The sequence below is a fragment of the Equus quagga genome, chromosome 7, assembly GCF_021613505.1.
Source record: "Equus quagga isolate Etosha38 chromosome 7, UCLA_HA_Equagga_1.0, whole genome shotgun sequence".
Taxonomy (NCBI): Eukaryota; Metazoa; Chordata; class Mammalia; order Perissodactyla; family Equidae; genus Equus; species Equus quagga.
In genome coordinates this window covers 78,390,767-78,413,671 of record NC_060273.1, presented here as the reverse complement: position 1 = coordinate 78,413,671, position 22,905 = coordinate 78,390,767, and the positions used below count along the sequence as shown (strand labels likewise).

The 22,905-nt window shown below is 42.5% G+C and overlaps 1 protein-coding gene across 2 annotated transcripts in view; it reads right to left on the bottom strand.

Moving 5' to 3' along the window:
- Window positions 1–22,905, bottom strand: part of PFDN1 (prefoldin subunit 1) — a 58,792-nt gene continuing 35,887 nt past the window's right edge. The window contains exon 4 of one of the 2 annotated variants that reach the window (XM_046665583.1): window positions 1–423. In XM_046665583.1, coding sequence (XP_046521539.1) covers window positions 340–423 — 84 coding nt within the window. In that variant the 3' untranslated portion in view covers window positions 1–339. Of the gene's footprint in view, window positions 424–454; window positions 955–22,905 lie in introns of those variants that run through there. The other variant, XM_046665584.1, reaches the window with a different exon arrangement.

The window sequence follows — 22,905 nt, the reverse complement described above, 5'->3', positions numbered from 1 at the left end:
GAGTGGGACAGGTGCCTTTTATTGGTCTGACCAGTATGTGACCAGTAGTAGGCTCGGGTAGAGCCCCCCTATCTGTCCTGGCTCCCATCTTCCCTCTCCTGGGAGTTCATGACTCACCCTCAGGGGAGAGGAGTGTCCTGGGTGGCAGGCAGAGCCAGGATAAAAAAATACAGGGTTGGGATCTGAAAGGAGCTCAGAGTGATGTACAAAACATAGGATTACCAGACCGTCCAAATAAAATATCCATCAGGGCAGAGCAGAGGCCATCTCCCCACACAGGCCCCTCCGCCCTCACCAGGAATGGGAGGGGTCAAGAGGAAGAGCTTCCCCTAAGGCTTCCTACTGGGCCCTTCGTGCCATCAGCATCTCCCGGATGTTGTCCTCAGCTTCCTTCACGCTCCGCTCCAGGTAGGATTTTTTCTGCTACAGTGTGAGAAAGAAACAAGGGTTAGGGTGAACGGGCCGGGCTGGCAGATGCAGCTTTTATGTCCAATGGTTATGGGTCCTTTGTGACCAGTGACTTCTGGGAACGTACGGTCCATTGGGAGCCAGTTACACATACCTGCCCAGAGTGCTCCCCCATCCCCGACCTACAGGCACGGGGAAGGAGGTTGCTTGGTACAGGAAGCAGAAGTGCGCTGTGGAAGGCAGTAGCACTCTTCCCCCAGAAGGAAGTAGACTCTAAAAACAGGCGTCTCAGTACATGAAGTTACGGCAGACAGACAAAGGCCAGGAAATTCCAGGACAAAGCTCCGGCCTCATAACAAACTGTCTCTCAAGGTTTTCCATGGCCCCAGCCAGGCGCCTGTAGCCGCCACTGCTGCAGGATGGACAGTGTACCCTCTGCTCTGTCCAGCGAGACGACAGGCTGCGTGAGTCCTGAGAAGCTGTATCACAAGTCTCATCGAGGCAGATGAGTCAGGATGAAATCTGCTTTTCTAATGAAACTGCTGCCTGCCAGGAATCCAGGACAGTGACACACTGAATAAAACAGACCTTTTGGAAATTTACCTCCTGCTCCATCTGGGGCCTAAATTAAAAATCTCAACTTAGACAAAGAACTTTAACTACTCTCAGGAGCCACATCTGGACCAAGATTACAAAAGATTAGTCAAAGGAAATGATGTCTGTACATTATTTGCCCTGTGGTCATCCCAGAAGTATGGCGGCTTCACCACTGGTCCCTGCCCTGAGGACATAGTTGTGGCTGCATTCCCACTTACCAGACATAAAATGAAGGCTCCCTTTTTGAGGAATACTCAAAATAATTCCCTCTAAGCATGCACATGACTGAGCCACACACTGGAGCCAGTAACGCAGAGCCCAGGCCCAGGCAGCCCAGATGCAGCCAGTGCCCTTCTCTCACCCCTACCCTCTTTAACCAAAGCTGCTGTGCATTCATTTTGACCACTAAGATGCCCAGATGACGTGGGGAAGCCAGGGAAAGACTGCGGCAGAGGACTGGTGAGCAGCCTGGCCTGACAGGCCTTGCATGGGAACTGATCCCCAACGAATGAGACAGGAAAATTGAAATGAATGCCTCTATTGCTTGAGGCCTTCACCATTAAACTTTTCTGGTACCCCTACATATCCCTGCCTCTAACTTCTCCTACTCTCTGTCAAGATATTTTTTTATTAAATGATACATTCAGAGACTTTTTCCCACAGGTGCCAAATGCTGTGGCATCCACAAGTCTTGATCAGTTCTTGTGTGAAGCCGATTCCTATTTGTCTTCTCCTAACTTCAGATTTCCTGAATGCTAGAAAGACCCATCTCTTTACTCATCTCCCATCTGTCCAACTTGAATACAATTCCTTATAAAACAGGAGCTCCATAAACACTCATAGTGAGCATGATAATTCAATGGCCACAAACGTATACTGTTGCTAAGGAGTTTTGTTTAATTACATCGCTAAACCTGATATAGTCCTATCATTGTGATATCAGAGTGGGAACTTAGACTTCCTTTGATAAACAACCCTTAGACTTGACTTGTGGTGAGGTAAAAAGAGGGAAATACTAATAACTCCTGACACACCACTGAAGAATGCAGATATACTGGGTGTTGCACAGAAGGGGAGTAGCAGCTAGACAGCGAGTGCCATGTACCATCTGGGCACCTTCCCAGCCCCATGGGAATCTAAGGGAAAGGCTAGAGGGGCAAGTGGGGCTCTGCTCCACCAGTGCTCAGGGAGCCAGGTCTGCTGCATTCCCTCTCTACCAGCTTGCTGCCCCAGCTGGCAAAACCATAAGTTTAGAACACAGCAAGAGCTTTTCTACCTACTACCCAGGCTTCTGGACAATCAAATTCAGGCTGCAATTCTTATCTTTGAAATTCTTCATTCTATAACGTCTCTTCCTTCTATCTTCCACTTCCAGTTTCATGATTTTTACCACTGAATATCCACTGAAAGTCTTCAAGTTTCAAAAAATAATGTAAAATGAACTTGTCTATCTTTAAATTAATTTAAATAAACTTAACAAAAAAAATTTTTTTCATCTCAATAGATAGGGCATCCCTAGCATAGAGGGACCTGTTTTCAAACTGTATTTCAATAGTTCCTGTTTCATCCTCAAACACATCTGAGCCCAGAACACCTTCATAATCAAACCTGGAGCAAAGTATCTGTTGGGGGTTGAATTGTGTCTCACAAAAACATATGTTGAAGTCCTACCCCCCAGTACCTGTGAATGTGACCTTTATTTGGAAATAGGGCCATTGCGGATGTAACCAAGTTAAGATGAGGTCATACTGGATTAGGGTAGGCCTTAAATCCAATGATTAGTGTCCTTATAAGAAGTCCACAAGGAGACAAAGGGACACACAGACACACAGGGAGAACGCCATGCGCAGATGAAGGCGGAGAGTGGAAGGGTGCCTCCATAAGCCACGGAATGCCAAGGATGGTTAGCAACCCCCAAAAGTTAGGAAGAGAAAGGGAAGATTCTTCCCTGGACCCTTTACAGGGAGCAGGGCCCTGCAACACCTTGATTTTGGACTTCTGGCCTCCAGAACTGTGAGAGAGTAAATTTCTGTTGTTTTAAACCACCCGGTTAGTGGTAATTTGTTACACAGTCCTAGGAAACCAAGATAGGACCTGATATCCCAAAGTCCTTCTGGACCCATGGCTTCTGACCACACGGAATAGTAGAGGCCTGGGTAAGGATCCCTTAAGTTAGTACACTAAGATCATACTTCTCCCCCCAAAACCTGTTGTAGAACTGACCCAAAGGAGACTGTAACAGAGGATGGAGAAAATTAAGGAACCAATGATTAAGTCACGTTTTCTTCCTTGGATCTCCACAGCTTCTTCCTAAAGCTCCTAGTCAAACCAGAAATTCTGTGGATCCCAGTCTTCCCCATTTCTATAAATGACAACTCCATTCTTGAGATTGCTCAAGACAAAATCTTTGGTGAAAGAAGATTCATCCTTGAATCTTCTTTCTTTCTTTCACATCTAACATCCAATCAACCAACAAATCCTGTTAGCACTGTCTCAAAATGTATCCAGAATCTGACCTTAATGAATAGCCTCCCAAGTGGTCTCCTTTCTTCTGCCCTTGACCTCCTTCAGTATCTTCTCCACACAGTGGCCAGAGTCATCTTTTAAAACTTAAAACCCTCCAATGTCTTCCCATCTCACATAAAGTAAAAGGGAAAGCCTTTTCAAAAATCCATGTATAGTCTTGCTTTAGCTGACGCTCTGACCTCCCCTCCCACAACTCCCTCTCACTCATTCACCTCCAGCCACAGTGGCCTCTGAGCTGTTCCTCCAATCCACCAGCTATGCTCCTGCCTAGCCTTTGCTCTTTGGCGCTCTCTCCTAAGAACTCTCTTCCCCAGATATCCACGTTACTTTCTCCCTCACTTCCTCTGGGCTTTTCTCAAATGTCACCTTGTGGGAAAGGCCTTCTTGATTACATGCAGCTCCACACTCCCTATTCTCTTCACCCTGATTTTCCTCCATAGCACCTATCACAACTGGAACCAATATTTTCTGTCTTCTCTTACAACAGGAAAAGGTCCATGAGGGCAGGACTTGGTTCTGTTTGCTGATATAGTCCTAGTGTCTAGAAGAATGGCTGGTATATAATTGTAACTCAACACCTATTGAATAAAAGTGCATTTATCACGGAAAATGATGTGTTACTGATTTACTTGTACATGCATTGCTCCTTTCTGGTTCTCCCTCCCACCCTGAATGAATGAGGAACACCTACCAAAGGAAGCAAAGGCAGAAACTGACATTTTCTTTCAAGGTGGTTTTCAATTTGGGGTATTGCCCTCTAACTTCTTGCCCCTGGATAGACAGGTTTAAAACTCAAACCTCACTGATCTGGATGGGGACATCAAAGCCTTGCTCCCACAAACAAAACAGGCCCTAAGGGTCAAGCCCTTACACTTTATCAGGTCAACCTGTAAAACTATAAAACAAATCATCCCAATTTCCCACATCCTGGAGTAGGAAATCCTTGAGAAACTGCTCCATCCAAAGTCAGCCTCACAGCTGCTGTGAGCTACAAGGGGACGATGGTTGCTGTGTAAACTCCAGGAGGCATTTTAAACCCACACCTTCCACCAGGAGTCCCAGGAAGGCATTTGCTGGCCTCACTGCAGCAATCTCCCTGAGAACCCTTTCTCTAGGAAATTCTCTAGTGGCATCAAACCACAGAGCTCTGGGTGCAGTGTCATTCTTGTGGGGCCTTCTCCTAACGTGAAATTCTGAGATTTCCTGTGGGGCTCAGCATGGCCAGGGAAATGACATTGTTGGATGACAATGCTCATCAGCCTGAGGTTCTTCTTTCTGGGAGTCAGACTGAGGGGCTGGTGTTTCACTGTCATATTCTCATGAAGGAAAGAGGCTCAAGTCCCTAGAACTTTTCTGACATGACACAATCTCTCAAATAGACTCCTGAGGTAACTCATCTTGTGACGCTCTATTGACTTTTTTCTTTTCTTAGGAACTTTGTCTGCCTCTCCTTCTCTAAATTAATATTTTTCCTGTTTGTCATTTCTTGGGGTAGAGTTTTCCCCTCTCATCCTCTAGTTCCCAATTTGTAAATGAAGATTTAGACAATACCAGTGCCCCTTACTCTCCCATTTTTCTTTAGTCACAGAACTTTTTCTTCAAATGAACTCTTGTCTTAAAACAAAACAGGTGAAATGGAGCTTGGGAGAGGGAGGAGAAATGGTAGGCAAAAGCAGACCTTCTGGCTTGTCCTGCCTCCAATCCAGGCTACAGGGGCAGTAAACACAGCAGTCTTGATTCACTTCTGCCCCTGAGGTTCTGTCAGATCTGTGTCCTCAGAGACCCTCTGCTCTGAGTCCCATATTTCTGACCCTGAGTCTGACCTACCCCGGCCATACTCTTCTTCCTTGTGCTGAATTCCACAGCTTCCAGCTTTTGCAAACTATTGCCAACTTCAAGCTCTACTATTAATCAGAAACTTGAGGCAAAGGCCACCTGCTCACTGTCTCTCCCATAACTTCCAAATTAAAAATCCAAAAGCCTCACAGATTCTCACCTTCTCTCAGTTTGCAGAACTGTAAAATGGTCAGAAGGAGCCAGCTGCCCACATAGGGGAAGTTTAGCAAGAGGTCAAGAATCCACTGATGGCTGAGGAGGCATGTCTTGGCAGACGGGTAAAATGTGAAGAAGGCAGGGAAACAAGAGGACGAAGAGAAAAAAAAGGCAACCAACAGGCATAATAAGAGAAGTCACAAAGGGAAATGAGACAGATGGGCAGAGCTGTAGGAGCAGGAGCAGGGCAGAGCTCTGAACATGCAAGTGATGGCCTGGACGGGGGAGGGGCACTCACCAGAGGCAGGAAAGGCAGGCCCAAACTGACCAGGAATTTAAGACAGCTGATCTAAGAACACATGTCCACTTATGAACTCATCCAGGTACATCCACTTCACCATGAAGGACACAACTAGGCTATAAGGTAACTCCTGAACTACATACAGCTAGAAGACCACCTCGAAGCATGAGAAAGCAATTTTAGGCAAGGAGCAGGAGAATAAAGAGAAATCCAAGAAGGGGTTATTGTCTCTGCATCTTTTAGAAACTGTTTTAGAAACATCTTTCAGAGGTTCCTCTGCTGAAAGACAGGGACAAAAGACTTGGTTCAGCTGAGCACTGACTGTTTTTCTCCCAGGTGTTCTTTCAAATGCTGAGACTCTGACACTGCTACTGTGTGGGTCACACTCCCAAATCCCACCTGTGATCACACGCTCAATCTGCACAAGACAAACCTCTACTCTATTCAAACACCTTATAGCAGAGATACACTGGAGAGAAAATTCTTGCTTCCTCCAAACAAGTGTTTAGTTCCTTAGTCCCCCTAGGGTTTAAGTAATAGCTCTACCTACGGTTGCCCTCCCTAACACATCAGCTTCATTAAGGCCCAGAGAAAGCCCGGTCCATCCGACAACCCAGGAAAGCAGAAAGAAAGCTCATAGGTAAGCGCAGAGCCAGGAGGGGCAACTGTTTTGATGTATAAGGCGCTGATTAAGCTTCCTCCAAAGAATCATTACATTTGTGGGCACCAGGCTTAAAAGGGATGACAAGCCAGTAAGTAATGTCAAGTGATAAGCAGCTGAAGTAGGTAGGGACATTGGCTCAGAGAAGATTAAGGAGAGAAGGAACCTGATCACTACCTTAAATATCTAGAGCAATGGCTCTTAAAGTGTGGTCCCTGGACCAGCAGCATCAGCAACACCCGGGAACTTGTTAGAAATGCACATTCTCAGGCCCCAACCCAGACCCAATGAATCAGAAGCTCCAGGGGTAGAGCCTGGCAATCTGTGTCTCCATAAGCCCTGTAGGTGACTCTAAGACACACTGAAGTTTGACAACCACATTCCAAAGTGGGAGTCAACAAACTTTCTCTAAAGGGCCAGATAGTAAATATCTTAGGCTTTGTGAGATTGTCTCTGTCACAACTACTCAACTCTGCCACTGTAGCAGAAAAGCAGCCACAGACAATGTGTAAACAAATAGACATGGTGTAAAGACTGGGGATAGCTGCGTTCTAAAAACACAAAAACAGGCAGCAAGCCGGATCTAGCCAGCAAGCTGTAGTTTGCCAACCTCTGTTCTTAAAAAAGAGGGAGCCTTGGGGCCGGTCTGGTGGCACAGCAGTTAAGTGCACACGTTCTGCTTCAGCCGCCCAGGGTTTGCCAGTTCGGATCCCAGGTGCGGACATGGCACTGCTTGGCAAGCCATGCTGTGGCAAGCATCCCACATCTAAAATAGAGGAAGATGGGCACAGATGTTAGCTCAGGGCCAGTCTTCCTCAGCAAAAAGAGGAGGATTGGAAGTAGATGTTAGCTCAGAGCTAATCTTCCTCAAAAAAAAAAAAAAAAAAGAGGGAATCTTAAAAGGTAGAACAGAGTCCAGCAGGCAGAGATTTTTAACTTTCAATGAAAGCTGCGTAAATAAAAACATAAATTTCCATCCATCCTTCCATTCATTTATTCAGCCTACTGCCAAACCATTTCTCCTTTTTTTCCTCCAAAAACCCAGGTTCTTGAAATTTATGGCATCATGCTTTACCATCTTCTTCCCCCATCGTGGCTGCTACAATCTATCAATACCCCGGGTACCGTCCCTCATTCATCCACGGCTTACTGTCTTCCTCTCCACCACTGCTGCACCACTCAAGATGACTTCAACAAAAATGTGGACGACTCATCTAATACCATGACCTCCTTTCCCTTCACAATCTTTACTTTACCGTCTCAGCCACTTGGCCCATGGTCATACCCGAGAGATCTTGTCAACACCAGTTAACTGCACCACCTCTGAAATTTCAATTTCACCGCCACTACTTCAGTTTTCCAGGTCACTTTTATTTGATAACTCTTGCTCCATCACTTCTTCGACCTCATCACTCAATGACAAGTTTTTCATTATCCATATGCTTCCATGGCCTTTTTCCTTTCCTACCCAGCTTAGCTTCCACAGGCCATCATTTATATTTATTCCCCTTATAAATGCCCTTTTCTCCTTTAATCCTCTCTCCCTCTGTTGCACCTGCCTGGCAAACTGCCAATCTCAGTTGAACCAAACCATCTACCTATTCCATACTTGTACCTGAACACTGAATGTTGCTGGAGAAAAACACTTAACTGTGCTAATGGTTTCACTGTAAATTCTGGACCATGAATCTCAGATGGGCACTCAACACTGTCCAGAAATTCTATTAAACTTCCTTAACATGTTCACTTGTCTGCTCTTCAAAATAACTATTTCATACTTTATCTCATCTCCTCAAATTTCCTGTGCTATCTCCTCTCCTCTTATTCCCAGCTCACTGAGAAAATACAAGCAATCTGATAATTCCTCTTCTTCCCATTACCAAATCTACTACCTGACCTATACCTATACATGTACTCTCTTCTCTTCCTATTGCTAAAATGGTTAGAGGGTTCTTGCTTCTATCAAAACTCAACCCTTCCACTTGGGTATTGATTCCATCCCCATTCGCCTTCTCAAAAATTTCACTCCCTCAGTTATTCTTTTTCTTTCTTCTTCTTCTTCCTTTTGGTGAAGAAGATTGGCCCTGAGCTAACACCTGTGCCAAGCTTCCTCTACTTTTTATGTGGGACGCCATCACAGCACGGCTTGATGTGCAGCATGTAGGTCCACACCCAGAATTCAAACCTGTCAATCCCAGGCCGCTGAAGCAGAGCGGGCAAACTTAACCAGTATTCCACCAGACCAGCCTCCCTTTTTCTATCTTCTTAATCTTCAATTTTTCTTTCTCTGCAAGATCCTTCTTTGTGAGGCAAATCGTTAAAAAAGAAAGAAAGAAAAACTTCTTGACCTCACATTCCCCTGTGGACACTGCCCCCTTTCTTTCCTTCCCTTCTGAGCAACACTTCTTGAACCAATTATTTTTAGTACCTGCCTCCACTTCCTTTCCTCCCGTTTGCTTCTCAGATCTCTTCCATCTACTCTACTGAACCAATGTGGTGGAGGTCACCAATGATCTCTGTGTTGCCCCAAAGCAGTGGTTACTTCTCTATTCTCTTCTTACTCAACCCAGTCTTACTCATCAACATGTAACACAATTCTTGAAGTATTTTGTTCTCTTAGCTTTCACGATACCACACTATTTTCCTCCTACATCACAGGCTACTCCTTCTAAGTTCTCTTTTGCTGACTACTCCCCCTCTGCTCAACTTCAAAATGATGGCATTTTCTGGGAAGCTGTCTTGGAATTTTCTCTTCTCCCCAACTATATTCTCCCTTAGAAACTCTCATCTAGTCTCATAGCTTTAAACATTATTATGACTCCCAAATTTATACCTCTAAGCTTGACCTCCCCTTAATTCCAGATTTACACATCCAACTGCTTACAAAACATATCCTCTCGGATATCAAACCCAAACTTAACATGTCTAAAACAAACACAACTGATTTATAGTCATCCCACCGTCTCCTGGTCTTCTCCATCTCAGTGAATAGCAGTCATCCAATTGCTCAATCTAAAAACCACAGAAACTGAGGGCTGGCCCCGTGGCCGAGTGGTTAAGTTCGCGCGCTCTGCTTCGGCAGCCCAGGGTTTCACTGGTTCAGATCCTGGGTGCAGACATGGCACTGCTCATCAAGCCATGCTGAGGCGGCATCCCACATGCCACAACTAGAAGGATCCACAACTAAAAATACACAACTATGAACCGGGGGGCTTTGGGGAGAAAAAGGAAAAAATAAAATCTTTAAAAAAAAAAAACCACAGAAACAAAAACATACAGAAGCCATCCCTGATTCTTTTCTTTTCTTCTCCTCAAACCCCATATACCCCGTCCAATCCATCAGGAAGTCTTAACTTACTTCCAAATATATCCCTAAACCATAGACTTCTTTCTATCCAGCTCCACCGCTACCATCCTAGTCCAAGCCTTCATCATCCTCGCCTGGACATTTGTCATAGACATTTTAATATGTAAATCAGGTTACTTTCTGCTCAAAATCCTCTACTGTCTTCCTGTGACACTTGGAATAAATCCAAACTCCTCAACCTGGGCAATAAGGCCCTGCATGATCTCGTGCCTGCCAACTACCTCAACCTTATCACCACTCGTTACCCCTCTCACTTGCGTAAATAACACCACCGAACTTATTCCAACCTTAAAACATTTGTACCATCTGTGCCCTCCACCTGGTGTGTTCTTCCTCTAGATACTTTTAAGTGGCTGGCTGCTTCTTTTCATTCCAATCTTAGCTGAAATTTCACCTTTTCAGAGAGGCCGCCTCTGATTACTCACCTAATGGAGGTCCCCAGAAGCTCTCTAAAATATCACCTTTCCTACATGATATTTTGTTGCTTATTTCTTTATTCTCTGTACCTGAAAGTAAGCTTATTAAGAATAGGGCTCTTGTCTGACCTGATTAATGCTTCATCCTCAGCATCAAGAACTGACACATAATTCATTCAACCAACATTTACTGAGCACCCAATATATGTTAGGCCCAAAAAGCACTGGGATTAGAGCAGTGAACAAGTCACAAACTTATTCATAGAGACTACACTGTTGTAGGGCACATGGACATTTAACTACCATCATAATAAGGGCTCTGCGAGAAAAGCACAGTCTAATGGAGGAAATACCTAGTATAATCAAGGAAATCACAGAACTAGCTCTGAAGGATGAGTAGGAATTAACTAAGTAGAGAGGTTAGAGCAAGCGAGAGAGCAATTTCAGGCAAATGTGCAAAGGTCGAATGGAATATAGGATGTTTGGGAACCGAATGACAGCCAGTGAGGCTGAAGTACAGAGAGAGAGAGAGAGAGAATGAGGCTGGTGAGGTTGAGTCAGATCATGCAGGTCTGATAAGCTTATATTGCAGATAAGCCATATTAAAGATTCGATATTTATCTTGAAGACAACAGAAAGCCACTGGGTTTTAAACAGGAGTAACAAAAATCAAATTTCCATTGAAAACAAAATATCACTTTGGCTGCAACACAGAGAATGAATTAGAGCAGAGCCTCCCACAGAATGCCCAGTGTGTCCCTTTAGTCCCAGAGTGGCTGGGTGGGTTCAGGGCAGCCAAAGCCCCCCTGAGCAGTTGCCTCCAACCTTGAGCACCCATTGTCCATTTACCTCAGTGAATCATGCCAATACTAATTTCTGGGTGCTGTGGTGTAAAAAAGGTTGGGAAGCAACTGGATTAAAGAATACAAGTGTGAATGCTGGGAAACCTATTAGGAGGCCATTGTAATAGTCTTGGAAAGAGCTGACAGTATCTTAGCGATGGCAATGGAAATGGAGAAAAACAGACATTTAAGAAATATTCAGAAGAAAAATCAACAAGAGGACATCACAAAGTCCTTCAACATAAACTTCATTAGCTATCAGAAGTTGGGAAGAGTCAGGTCAAGAATAACTCCTGAAAGGACGGGGTTTGGAAGGGAAGATTCTGAGTTTAGTTTTAGACATGCTCAGTTTAAGGTACCAATGAGACATTCCAAGTGAGATGTGAGAAGAAAACTAAATTGGGTCTGAAATTCATAGAAGCCTGGGCTACAGATTTAACCTTGCACACAGGTAGTACTTGAAGTATGAGAATGGTTGAAATTCCTAGAGAAAGAACACAGAATAAGAGGACTTAGCCTTATAGAAAGTCAACATTTAATAAGATTAGAAGGAAGAGGAGGAACCAACAAATAAGACTAAAAAGGAGGGAAACTGTGTCATAGAAACCAAGAGAAGATCAGCAGAGGGGAGTGCTACATCAAGTGGCCTCTAGACTATTCTAATTTTAAAAAGTCTATTGCTCTTTGAGACCTGATCCCAAAACTCTGTGAAGGAAAATTACCTGATATTTTAACTGTCACAGATGAGCCCCGACAGCACACATACTACCGTGTGGGGACAAATAATTTTCCTATCTTCAACAGAGACACTGGGCTTTGTGCAGGTCCAACACAAGAGTTGTAGAAGCATCAGTATAATTATTCCCAAGGAAATGATTAGAAGGGCTGAAATGCTGTCTTCAGGAAATAAAGGAGCAAAGAGAATTTCCTTCAGTGACCACACAGTGCCACAGCTGAGAATTATGTGCAGTGTAAATGTACTAAGAGTATACTAAACACGGTAAGTATTTGTCTGTTTCAGGAACTGACTAAAAGAGATCAGGAAAAGGATGCACAGAGACCACTACCAATATCACAACCTGGGGTCTTTCATTCTCTTCTAAAACAAATCAAAAAACTGAAAATTACAGCCCACATAGAACATTTTTCTACGTTCCATCATATGTGAAAAATAAATGTACAAAGCATATAACAAAGAAATCTCATGAAAACAAATTTTACAAAAGCAAGAAGTTTCCCAATATACATTATTTTCCTTCTGCCTCTCCAGGATCAGAAAGCCAAGTACTCATCAATAAAGACTACTGAAACTCTACAAGTCTTCTAAATAAAATAAAACAACAAGTGTAACCATTTCAGTTTGTCTTTAGTTTGCCCTAGTCTTAGAAGAAGAGAAAGAGGATCAAATCAACAGTGTTTACTGTGGAGTTTGGCCTGTAGGCATGGTAAAGGAGTAGGTGAATAAGGGTGTGCCTTCTGAGAGAGGAAGTAAGGGCAACACCTTGCATTCTTGGAAGTGGAGGTGTAATTGACTCAACTGTGGGGGCCAGACTAACATGCAGGTATGTGTGGCAAAAGCCTGAAGTCAGTCCTACTCTGCTCCAAGCAAGTCAAGAATGTCTATTTTCTTAGAACTCAACAACAAAAAGATAAACAACCCAATTTAAAAATATGAGCAAAGGACTTGAATAGACATTTTTCCAGAGAAAATATATTAATGGCCAATAAGCACATGAAAAGATGTTCAACCTCATTAGTCATTGGGGAAATGCAAATAAAAAACAATGAGATACTACTTTACACCCATTAGGATGGTGATAATCAAAAATGGTGATGATGACATTTATAAATGTTGGCAAAGATGTGGAGAAATTAGAACCCTCATAAATTGCCGATAGGAATGTAAAATGATGCAGCTGCTATGGAAAACAGTTTGGCAGTTACTCAAGAAGTTAAAAGATAAAATTACCATATGACCCAGCGATTCCACTCCTAGGTATATACCCAAGAGAAATGAAAACAGGTGTTCAAAAACTTGTGAATGTTCATAGCATCATTATTCATAATAGCCAAAAAGTAGAAACAACCCAAATGTCCATCAACTGATGAGTGGATAAACAAAATGTGGTAAATTCATACAATGGAATATTATTCGGCCATAAAAAGGAATGAAGTACCAATACATGCTACAACATGGATGAACCTTGAAAATATTAAGCTAAGTGAAAGAAGCCAAACACAAAAAGCCACATACTGTATGATCCATTTATATGAACCAGAATAGGCAACTCTATAGAGACAGAAAACAGATTAAAGGTTGCCAGGTCCTGGGGAGAAGGGGAAACGGGCAGTGATTGCTTAATGGGTAAGGGATTTCTTTTAGGGGTGATAAAAATGTTCTAGAATCAGACAATGGTGATGGTTGCACAACACTGTGAATTTTACGTTATGTGAAGTTTACCTCAATTAAAAATAAAAAAGAATTCCTAGTCTTCTCAAAATGCTGCACCATAAGGAGAAAAGATAGGAAACGAAAGCCCTGTGTTTAAAAACAGGCATGGCAAGGCAAGTTCCTAATGAATTATCCTCACAGCAAATCAGTCTCTGCCCCACCCAAAGCCTTAGAGTAACACACACAAACTGGCCAGGGTAAAATAAACTGACGTATTAATTTCTGAAAATTAACTTTAATGTTATCAGCAGATGCACTCAACATTTAGATTGAGTTAATAAGGTACCCTGGGAGAGCCAACGGACAAACAAGGGTAAGGAAACTTCTATGTGATCACATTATTACTTTCCAATTGAGCAACATATTTATACAACTAAAAAAATAGAGATATGGCAACCGGAAACCCATAAAAGGACCTGGAGACAGTGAAAACAAGCAAGAGCTCAAAGCCACTGAGAGCACAGATGCATGACTCATTGGCACCTCCTCTGCTGATTTGTACAGGTCAGTAGAGGGCAGAACTGGAGAACTACAAATACACTCCAATATCAAAGGGCTATTTATAACCTTTCAAAAAACCTCAGCTTTCTTTTCATTAAGAAAGAGAAAAGAAAAACAGTTATACCTGTCAGTATCAACAAGAAATCGCTGTTCTCTAGCTCTAAGCTAAACCAGTAGGTCAGATAAGCAACCCAGGGTCTTTGCTCACATTGCTCTATCACTCTGAGTGTTCTGAGGGGCACTGAGAGGTCAGGTCACATCACCAGTGACAATTCTCCATCCAGGGTGATGCAGGGGCTCATACCATGATGAAATCACTCTATAGACCAGACGTCACAGCTGCCACTTGTCCCAACTCCACACCCATCCAAGTTACCATGGAACTGGTACAAACAGAATGGAGTTTAATATGCTATTAGCTCTGATCTAAGTAGCTGACATAACACCAATTAAATTTATAATGACACTGGAGTAATAAAGAGCACTTGGCATACTTCTCTTTGCAAACATGATTCAAGGGGTGGTTTACATTTTGCCCTTTCTTCAATTTCCAGATGCTAGGCCACTTAGAAGCCACTTATAATCTCTACTCAAAGAGTTGCTGTTTACAGGATTTATCATTTTACAAGAGTGATACTCCAGCTACTGGGAGTATCCAACCATGGCATAGGAATCCCATTTCCTTCAGAGTAAAAGTGAATGATACAGTGGTTGGAATCTAGAATCTGGAATCTTAAGTTCCCACTCTGATCTCCCTCTCTTTCCCTGATTGATTCTGGTTCTGGCTCTGTGAAGAACACGTGATCTCCATTTCTAAAATACAGGCAGAGGCCACCAAGTTTATGAGATGGCTTCACCACAGAATCCTTGGCTTTTGGGAAATAAGAGCAGAAGATATTACTAACTTGCTGGCACTTGCATCCTTGAGCCCATCAACTAGCCCTACCAATGGCTATATTTATGTACACCTGGAAGGAGTCATCAGGCCCTTTAGTCATACTTACACGGTGTATAGTGAAGTTATCAACAATGGGTATTTTAAATAAAATACAGAACGTGATATGTTGTTATGGAATACACTACAGCAGTTAAAATGAGTGAACTACATATATTAATTAGTGCGGGTAGAGCTCAAAAAATCCACAAGTTATTGAAAAATATTAACAATATGATGTCATTTGTTGACTATAAAATGCTATGAAACATGCAGGGGCCAGCCCTGTGGCTGAGTGGTTAAATTCACATGCTCCACTTTGATGGCCCAGGGTTTCGCTGGTTCGGATCCCGGGCACAGACCCGGCACTGCTCGTCAAGCCATGCTGAGGTGGCATCACGCACAGCAGAGCCAGAAGGACCTACAACTAGAATATACAACTATATACTGGAGAGCTTTGGGGAGAAGAAGAAGAAAAAAAAGAAGACTGGCAACAGATGTTAGCTCAGGTGCCAATCTTCAAAAAAAAAAATGCTATGAAACACAGAATGGAAAGATACATACCAAATACCTGATAGCGGTTGCTTCTGGTGAATGGGAATAAGACTGAAGACTGAGGTGGGGTTGGGAGGGAAGTTACAAAGGAGACTTCAGTTTCATTAATATTTTATTTTTGTAAAAAACAAAGTAAACATTACAAATGGTAACATTTGTTAATTCTGGGTAGTGAGTACACATGTGTTTGTTAAATTATCTTTGTACATTTGTTTACCTTTAATTTTTTTCCAAGTTAAAAAAAAACCTTATCTTACAAGCATTTAGTAGCAATACGCTCAATTGGTAAATAGCTACTGAGCATCCACCACATGCAAATAACAAAATCCTGCACTGTGCGTGCTAGGCATCAAGTGACTTACACAAATTATTTTACAAGGGAGATTATTTTGTAATTATTTGTAAGGGAGAAATGCTTATCCTCCTCACCTCCAGTTTTCATGAGCTTTAGTCCTGGCTTCCTCCTCAATCTACTCTCAAGAAGGCCAGTGGCTTCTCTGATTGGCGTGTTTGGGAAAAGGAACTGTGCTTCCACTCTGCCAGGATCTGCCTGCTTGCAGAAGGCACACATTCCTCCTAAGTTTGACATACAGGCTCTAGCTGCCTCTGCAGAGAGACCTGTGGTTGTCCCACACATCCAGAGATTTGCTGGGTAAGTTCATCTAATTTGTATGCCTAATTCTGAATCAGTATTAGAAACCATTATTATTGCTGCACACCTATGCCACATCCTTCAACCTAATATTTATCAGTAATAAAGGTAAAACACACAAAAATTTTTATATCAATTTGTCTGACTTTCAGTTGGTTCCATACTTACGCAGGAGATAAAGGGGTTATTTACCATTGTTGTCGTTTTACAGAAGAGTATATTTAGGCTTAGAGAAGCTAAGTAATTTATCCAAGGTGGTAGTTGAGTGTCAGAGTCAGAATTCAAATTCATATTCATCTCATTTCAGAGTTCATACTCAATTATTATGCCAAGGCATTACGCTATGCATATCAGAGCAAAGAAAAGAAGTACATATTACTTGCTAAGAATCTTCACGATGAATTCAAAAAATATTCTAAAGGTTGAAGCTTTTCGTAGTATATACTCAAAGTGGGTAGGAAAGTGTGCATATGTGTGAGTGTGTATATGGAATAGTGAAGGTACCGGTTGTTATAAAATCCCTTTAGGGAACTTTCAACCTTCAAAACTAGTAGGCATATTTGCCTTTGCCCATGAAAGTACCTACCTCCCTCAAATTTTACTCAAGATATCACAGATACAGGGCAGGGTTTATCTCCTGTGCTCTAAATGAACTGTGTTCAACCAATCCCTGCAGTATGGTCCCACAGACAGAGGGATCAGCTTTGAGCCTAACTTGATGTCAGCCTTTAAAGAATTTCATTCCTGGGGCCGGCCCCGTGACCGAGTGGTTAAGTTCGTGCTCTCCGCATCGGTGGCCCGGGGTTCACTGGTTCGGATCCTGGGTGCAGAACCCTCAGGCCATGCTGAGGCAGGGTCCCACATAGAGGAATAGAAGAACCATAACTAGGATATGTAACTATGTACTGGGGGAGCTTTCAGGAGACAGGAAAAAAAAAAAGAGGAAGATTGGCAACAGATGTTAGCTTAGGGCCTATCTTTCGCACATACACAAAAATAAATCAATAAAATAAAATATTAAAAAAATAATAATAAAAGAAATAATTTCATTCCTCTCTAATAAGAAACATGTTAAAGGGCAAAATTATTTTTAAAGCACTACTACAAGTCCTTCTACAATCCCTCCCTGAGGGACAAACCTGCTTCCCTCAGGAGAACCAGGCCTGGCAGCTCCAGGGTCACAGCTACTCAGGGAAGGCCACAGAGTACTTGCAACTCAGCTCTAAGTGAGCCGACAGCCTCTGCTGCCACCATAAAACCAAGGGCCTGGACAGCCCCCTAATGTTGAAGGGAGTTGTCCCATCCCTTCAGCTTGGCCCCCTCTCAGCAGAGGCTTGTCCATGTGGGTATTCACTCAGTTCTCTGGACTCACACAGCAGTCTCCACACCTCTGTAAAGAGCTTTACATCCTGCTGCAGGGCCCTTGGGTGCATACCATGAACCTCATTCGTCCCTTCTCTAGCTTCTCCTTAGTAGACCTAATCCAATTCTACGACTTGAAATGCCAACTATAAATTGACATTTATAGACAATTCTCAATTTTATTTCACTAGCCTGGAGTTCCGGATTTATATATCCAACTCTCTGTTCAACATCTCTACTTGGATCTAATAGTATCTCAAAGGTTAACATGGCCCAAACCAAACTTTAAATTTGCTTTTAAAATTACTTTTGAAACTTGAAAATTGACTAGGAAACACTGATCAATGAATTATCAATAGCATATCTGTTCCCATAAACATGTGGAATCTTTGCGGAGCCCAGTATACATGGAATGCTGGGTGGAAACCATACTGAATAAATAGCATTGGCACTGGGAATAACTATTTGCCCAGAACAAGCAGTACTTACAGAAAGTGAGTAGAAAGAATGCTGATTTCATTCATTTTAGCCTTTCCCCTAGATCTTTCCAGCCTCATTTCTCACTCCAACCCTCCATTTCACCAGTCCACTCCCAGATTCACTATTCCTTTGATTTGAAATGTTCTCTCCTCTGCTCCAGCCCCATCTAGCAAAATTCTAACAGACCTTCAGGCCCAGGTGAAATGTCCCCTCTCCCATGAACCCATTCCAGATCTCTCCAACAGAAGAATGAGTGATACACGTGGGAAGAAGTAGGTGTGATTCCTTAGTCACAAGTCCAACACTTTTTGTCCGCTCTTTCATCCCTAAATCCAATCGTCATGGTTCTACCTTAAAATAGATCCAGAGTCTGACCACCTCCACTGATACTACCCTCGTCTAAGCCACCAACAATCTTTTACCTGGATAATGCAACAGCCTCCTAACAGGCCTCCTTGCTTCCACCCTTGCCCCCTATCATCTATTCTCAACACAGCAGCCAGACTGGTCCTTTTAAAATGTAAATCAAAGCATGTCATTCCTCTGTTCAAAATCCTCCCCAAACTCCCAATTTCAGAGCATTATCCAAAATACTTAATATGGCCTATAAGGCCCTATACAATCTATTCCCTGACAACTTTCTGGTTTCATCTTCTACTATTCTCTATGTTGCTCACCCAGCTCCAGCTGAACTGGCTTCTTTGCTGTTTTCCCAATTTGTCAATTATGCTCTCACCTCTGGGTTTTTATACTTGCTGTCCTCTCTGCTTGGAACCCTCTTCTCCCAGATTTATACACAGCTTGCTCCCTCACTCCCTTCAGGCCTCTACTCAAATATCACCTTATCAAAGAAACCTTCCCTGTCAACACTATATAAAACAGCTTATACACTCCCATCATTCTCTGTCTCCTTACACTGTTTTTCTTTTTAGTATACATCAATTATATTTGCTTATTATCTGTTTCCCCCTTCCACTCTCCACGCAATCAGGCCCTTTGCTAATTTTGTCTTCATTGCCTAACAGTGCATGGCACATAGTACTTAAGTACAATAGACTGCAGGTTCCTTAAAGTGTAAGATTGAAAGCAAGAACAAAAATCTTCCAGAGTAGACATAACTCCAAAGTACGATGTATAATCAAGACACCCAGCAAACATTTAATAATGCTTTTTTCATATGTATCCACTTCTTCTGGCCTATCTAACAATTATCATTGGCCAAAGCCTTATGTCACGAACCTTGGAATTGTGTAATCCTCCCAAAGGAAGGAAAAATCAGTTGTATGTGAAAATGTTCAGCCTCTGAAATTGAAATCATCAAAGCCTAAAAATTTAGGCAATCGATATTTTACAATTATGTTCAAAACTTGATCCACTTAAGGCACCAGAATCTCCTTCTTCCTCTCGTGTTTTCTATCACCATCTAACTTTTGTTTCCCTTTCATGCCTTTTCTCAAGAGAGAAGGGGCTGGCCCAGTGGCACAGCGGTTAAGTTCACACACTCCGCTTCAGTGGCCCAGGGTTCGCTAGTTCGGGTCCTGGGTGTGGACCTATGCACCGCTTGTCAAGCCATGCTGTGGCAGACGTCCCACATATAAAGTAGAGGAAGATGGGCACAGATGTTAGCTCAGGGCCAATCTTCCTCAGCAAAAAAGAGGAGGATTGGTGGTGGATGTTAGCTCAGGGCTAATCTTCCTCAAAAATAAATTAATTAATAATTTAAAAAAAAATTTTTTTAAAAAAAAGAGAGAGAAGGGGGCCAGCCCCGTGGCCAAGTGGTTAAGTTCGCATGCTCTGCTTCGGCGGCCGAGGGTTTCATTGGTTTGGATCTTGGGCTCGGACATGGCACCACTCACCAGGCCATGCTGAGGCGGCGTCCCACATGCCACAACTAGAAGGACCCACAATTAAAATATACAACTATGTACTGGGGGGATTTGGGGAGAAAAAGCAGGGAAAAAAAAAGAGAGAGAGGAAGATAGACACGGAGTCTGCATTAATGAAGGCTTTGAATTTGAACTCCAAAGAAAGTCCAGGCTCTGAGCAGAAAATGATGCTTTTCTTTACAAATGTCTAGATCTGATTAAACTTGACCACAAATGACATCTGTCTTGTGCTACTTGTATAGATTTAAAGTGCTGCCATATATGTCATTCCACATAAATCACAAGACTTTACCTATACAGCACAGATAGTCTTGAAGACTGTATTCTAAATTAGACATTTGTGACCCCTTAGTTCAGTTAAAATATTATTTCACTAAATTAGGAAGTAAGGCAGATTGGTGACTTAAGAAATGTCTAAAAGTAAGCATTCCCAAAGCCTGCAGTGTCCAAGTGCTCAGATCCCAAAGCTTTAGGTAAATACCATGATCTTCACTAATAAAGGCTTTCCCAAGACATTCCCCCATAAGAATCTCTAATAAAAGCAATCCACTTTTGTCTTTGGTGCTAAAAGTGGTCAGGTTCCAACTGAAAAAAACCAAAAACAAACTGCACAAAGGAAAGGATTTTGGATAGGACTTCAGATATAAAAATCAATAAGCCCTCAGGTAAGTCAACACAGAATGTAGAACACTAGAAATATAACTGAAAATTTGCTCCTAATTTTCACACACTCCACTGCTGGTAAATACACGACAGGGGATAGGAAAGGCACTGAAGTCATTCCTTCAGTGATCTTCAACAGCTTTACAAACAAGTACCAGATTGCTATCTCTGCTTTATAGAAAGTTGTTTCTATTATTGGAAGAAGTTAGGGCACAGAGAGGTCAAGAGCCAGATCCAAGTAGAGCTTTAAGATGGCAACGTGGGTTAAAACTACATGCAGGTGTAGGAGTCACAAGTGTGGTTAATTTTACCAAACAACCTGACTCTGAACACTGAGTTAAGGGAGAATATTAAATAGAAATTCTTTATTCTCACACTAACTCCCCCATTTCTAACCACCATCCTCTCCCTCTCACTCTCTCTCACAGTCTAACTGCACATTTCCACTGTCAAAAGCCACATGAAAAGATGAGCAAAGATTAATGGCCTGGTTAATCTCTAGCACAAGCACTGATCAGAGCATGCTCTTTGAGCCCCCCGGCTCTGGCTCCATACTGTAAGTAGATGTGGGTACATGAGCCCTATGGGGTTTGCGAATAGGGAGAGCTCAAACAATGTTCTTGTCAGCACTTTAAACAAAAACTCCATTCACTGAGAATGGCAGCATGTTCCTTTTGCCCTTTCTCCCTAGGAACTAAATTAAACAGATTACAGACAGTGGCAAGAGCTGGCCTTAGCACAGCCTCCCCCTTATTTGTTATTTTTAGCAATTTAGTCCGACAACGCCTGACAACTAAACATGCCTAGAATAGCTAAAGGGAGGGGGGATTATCAGATACTACCAGCAAAAAAACAGTAGTCATCACTTCCTCCAATCCAAGAAAGAACCATTTTCCATGTCTTTATAGCATCACACAGTTTGAGCTTTTAGTGTCTCATATAAAAACAGAGTGCGTATAAAACGTCAGTGGAAACCGATAATGCTTCCTGACCTGGAGTATTGTTCCACCCTCACATGTGTTTTCTTAAAAACAAAAGCAGAATAAAATGAACTAAACTGTTTTACACAAAAGTTAGGAGTACAATGCATCTGCGCCCATTTTGGAAAAATTCCCTCACAAGATAATTATGTGCCCAAAAGAAAAGCATCATGAATAGTGCTGGAATTCAAATATTTTTATTACGCTGGTGGTAGGTGAGAGATTTGTCTGAAAGCAAGACAAAGTGAGGCGGGAGAAATTCCTCTAATTAATCATAATTAGCAAGACAGAATCACCCCTATACATTCCATTCATAAACGAAGTAATGTAGTGAAAATTCTTTGAAAAATGGTAAAATAAAAATGGTAAAGTCCCAAGCACTATAATACCTACATCAGCAGATAAATTAAAATTCACAAAACTACATTTTATAAAATTTAGTAAGGGGCCAGCCCCGTGGCCGAGTGGTTAAGTTCTCGGGCTCTGCTTTAGCGGCCCAGGGTTTTGCTGGTTCAGATGCTGGGCATCGACATGGTGCCACTTGTCAGGCCACGCTGAGGCGGCGTCCCACATGCCACAACTAGAAGGACCCACAATTAAAAATATACAACTGGGTCGGCCAGGTGGCACAGTGGTTAAGTGCGCACATTCCACTTCGGCAGCCCAGGGTTCGCCGGTTTGCATCCCAGGTGCGGACATGGCATCACTTGGCAAAAGCCATGCTGTGGTAGGCGTCCCACGTATAAAGGAGAGGAAGACGGGCATGGATGTTAGCTCAGGGCCCAGTCTTCCTCAGCAAAAAGAGAAGGATTGGCAAATATAATAATAATACAACTTTGCACTGGGGGGCGGGGCTTGGGGAGAAAAAGCAGAAGAAAGAAAAGAGATTGGCAACAGTTGTTAGCTCAGGTGCCAATCTTTAAAAAAAAAAATTTAATAAGATGCCACTTATAAAAATGTCCATGTACACTCAAGGACTTTAATAATTTATCAACATTTTCTGAACATGTTTTGCCACTAAGTATCATGTATTTTATAAGACAGTATAGGATAAAGGACTACAAATAAATAAAATGAGGTCTTCCTGAATATGTCATTTAATTCATGTATGTGGAGTTAATAAGCTATTACACAGCTCTATCCAAAAGTACAAGTCACACGTTGCTTAACGACAGGGATACATTGTGAGACATGCATCATTAGGCCATCATCATAGACTGCACTTACACAAAGCTAGATGGTATAGCCTACTACACTAAGCTATACGGTACTAATCTTATGGGACTACCGTTGTATATGCGATCTGTCGTTGACAGAAATGTCGTTAGGC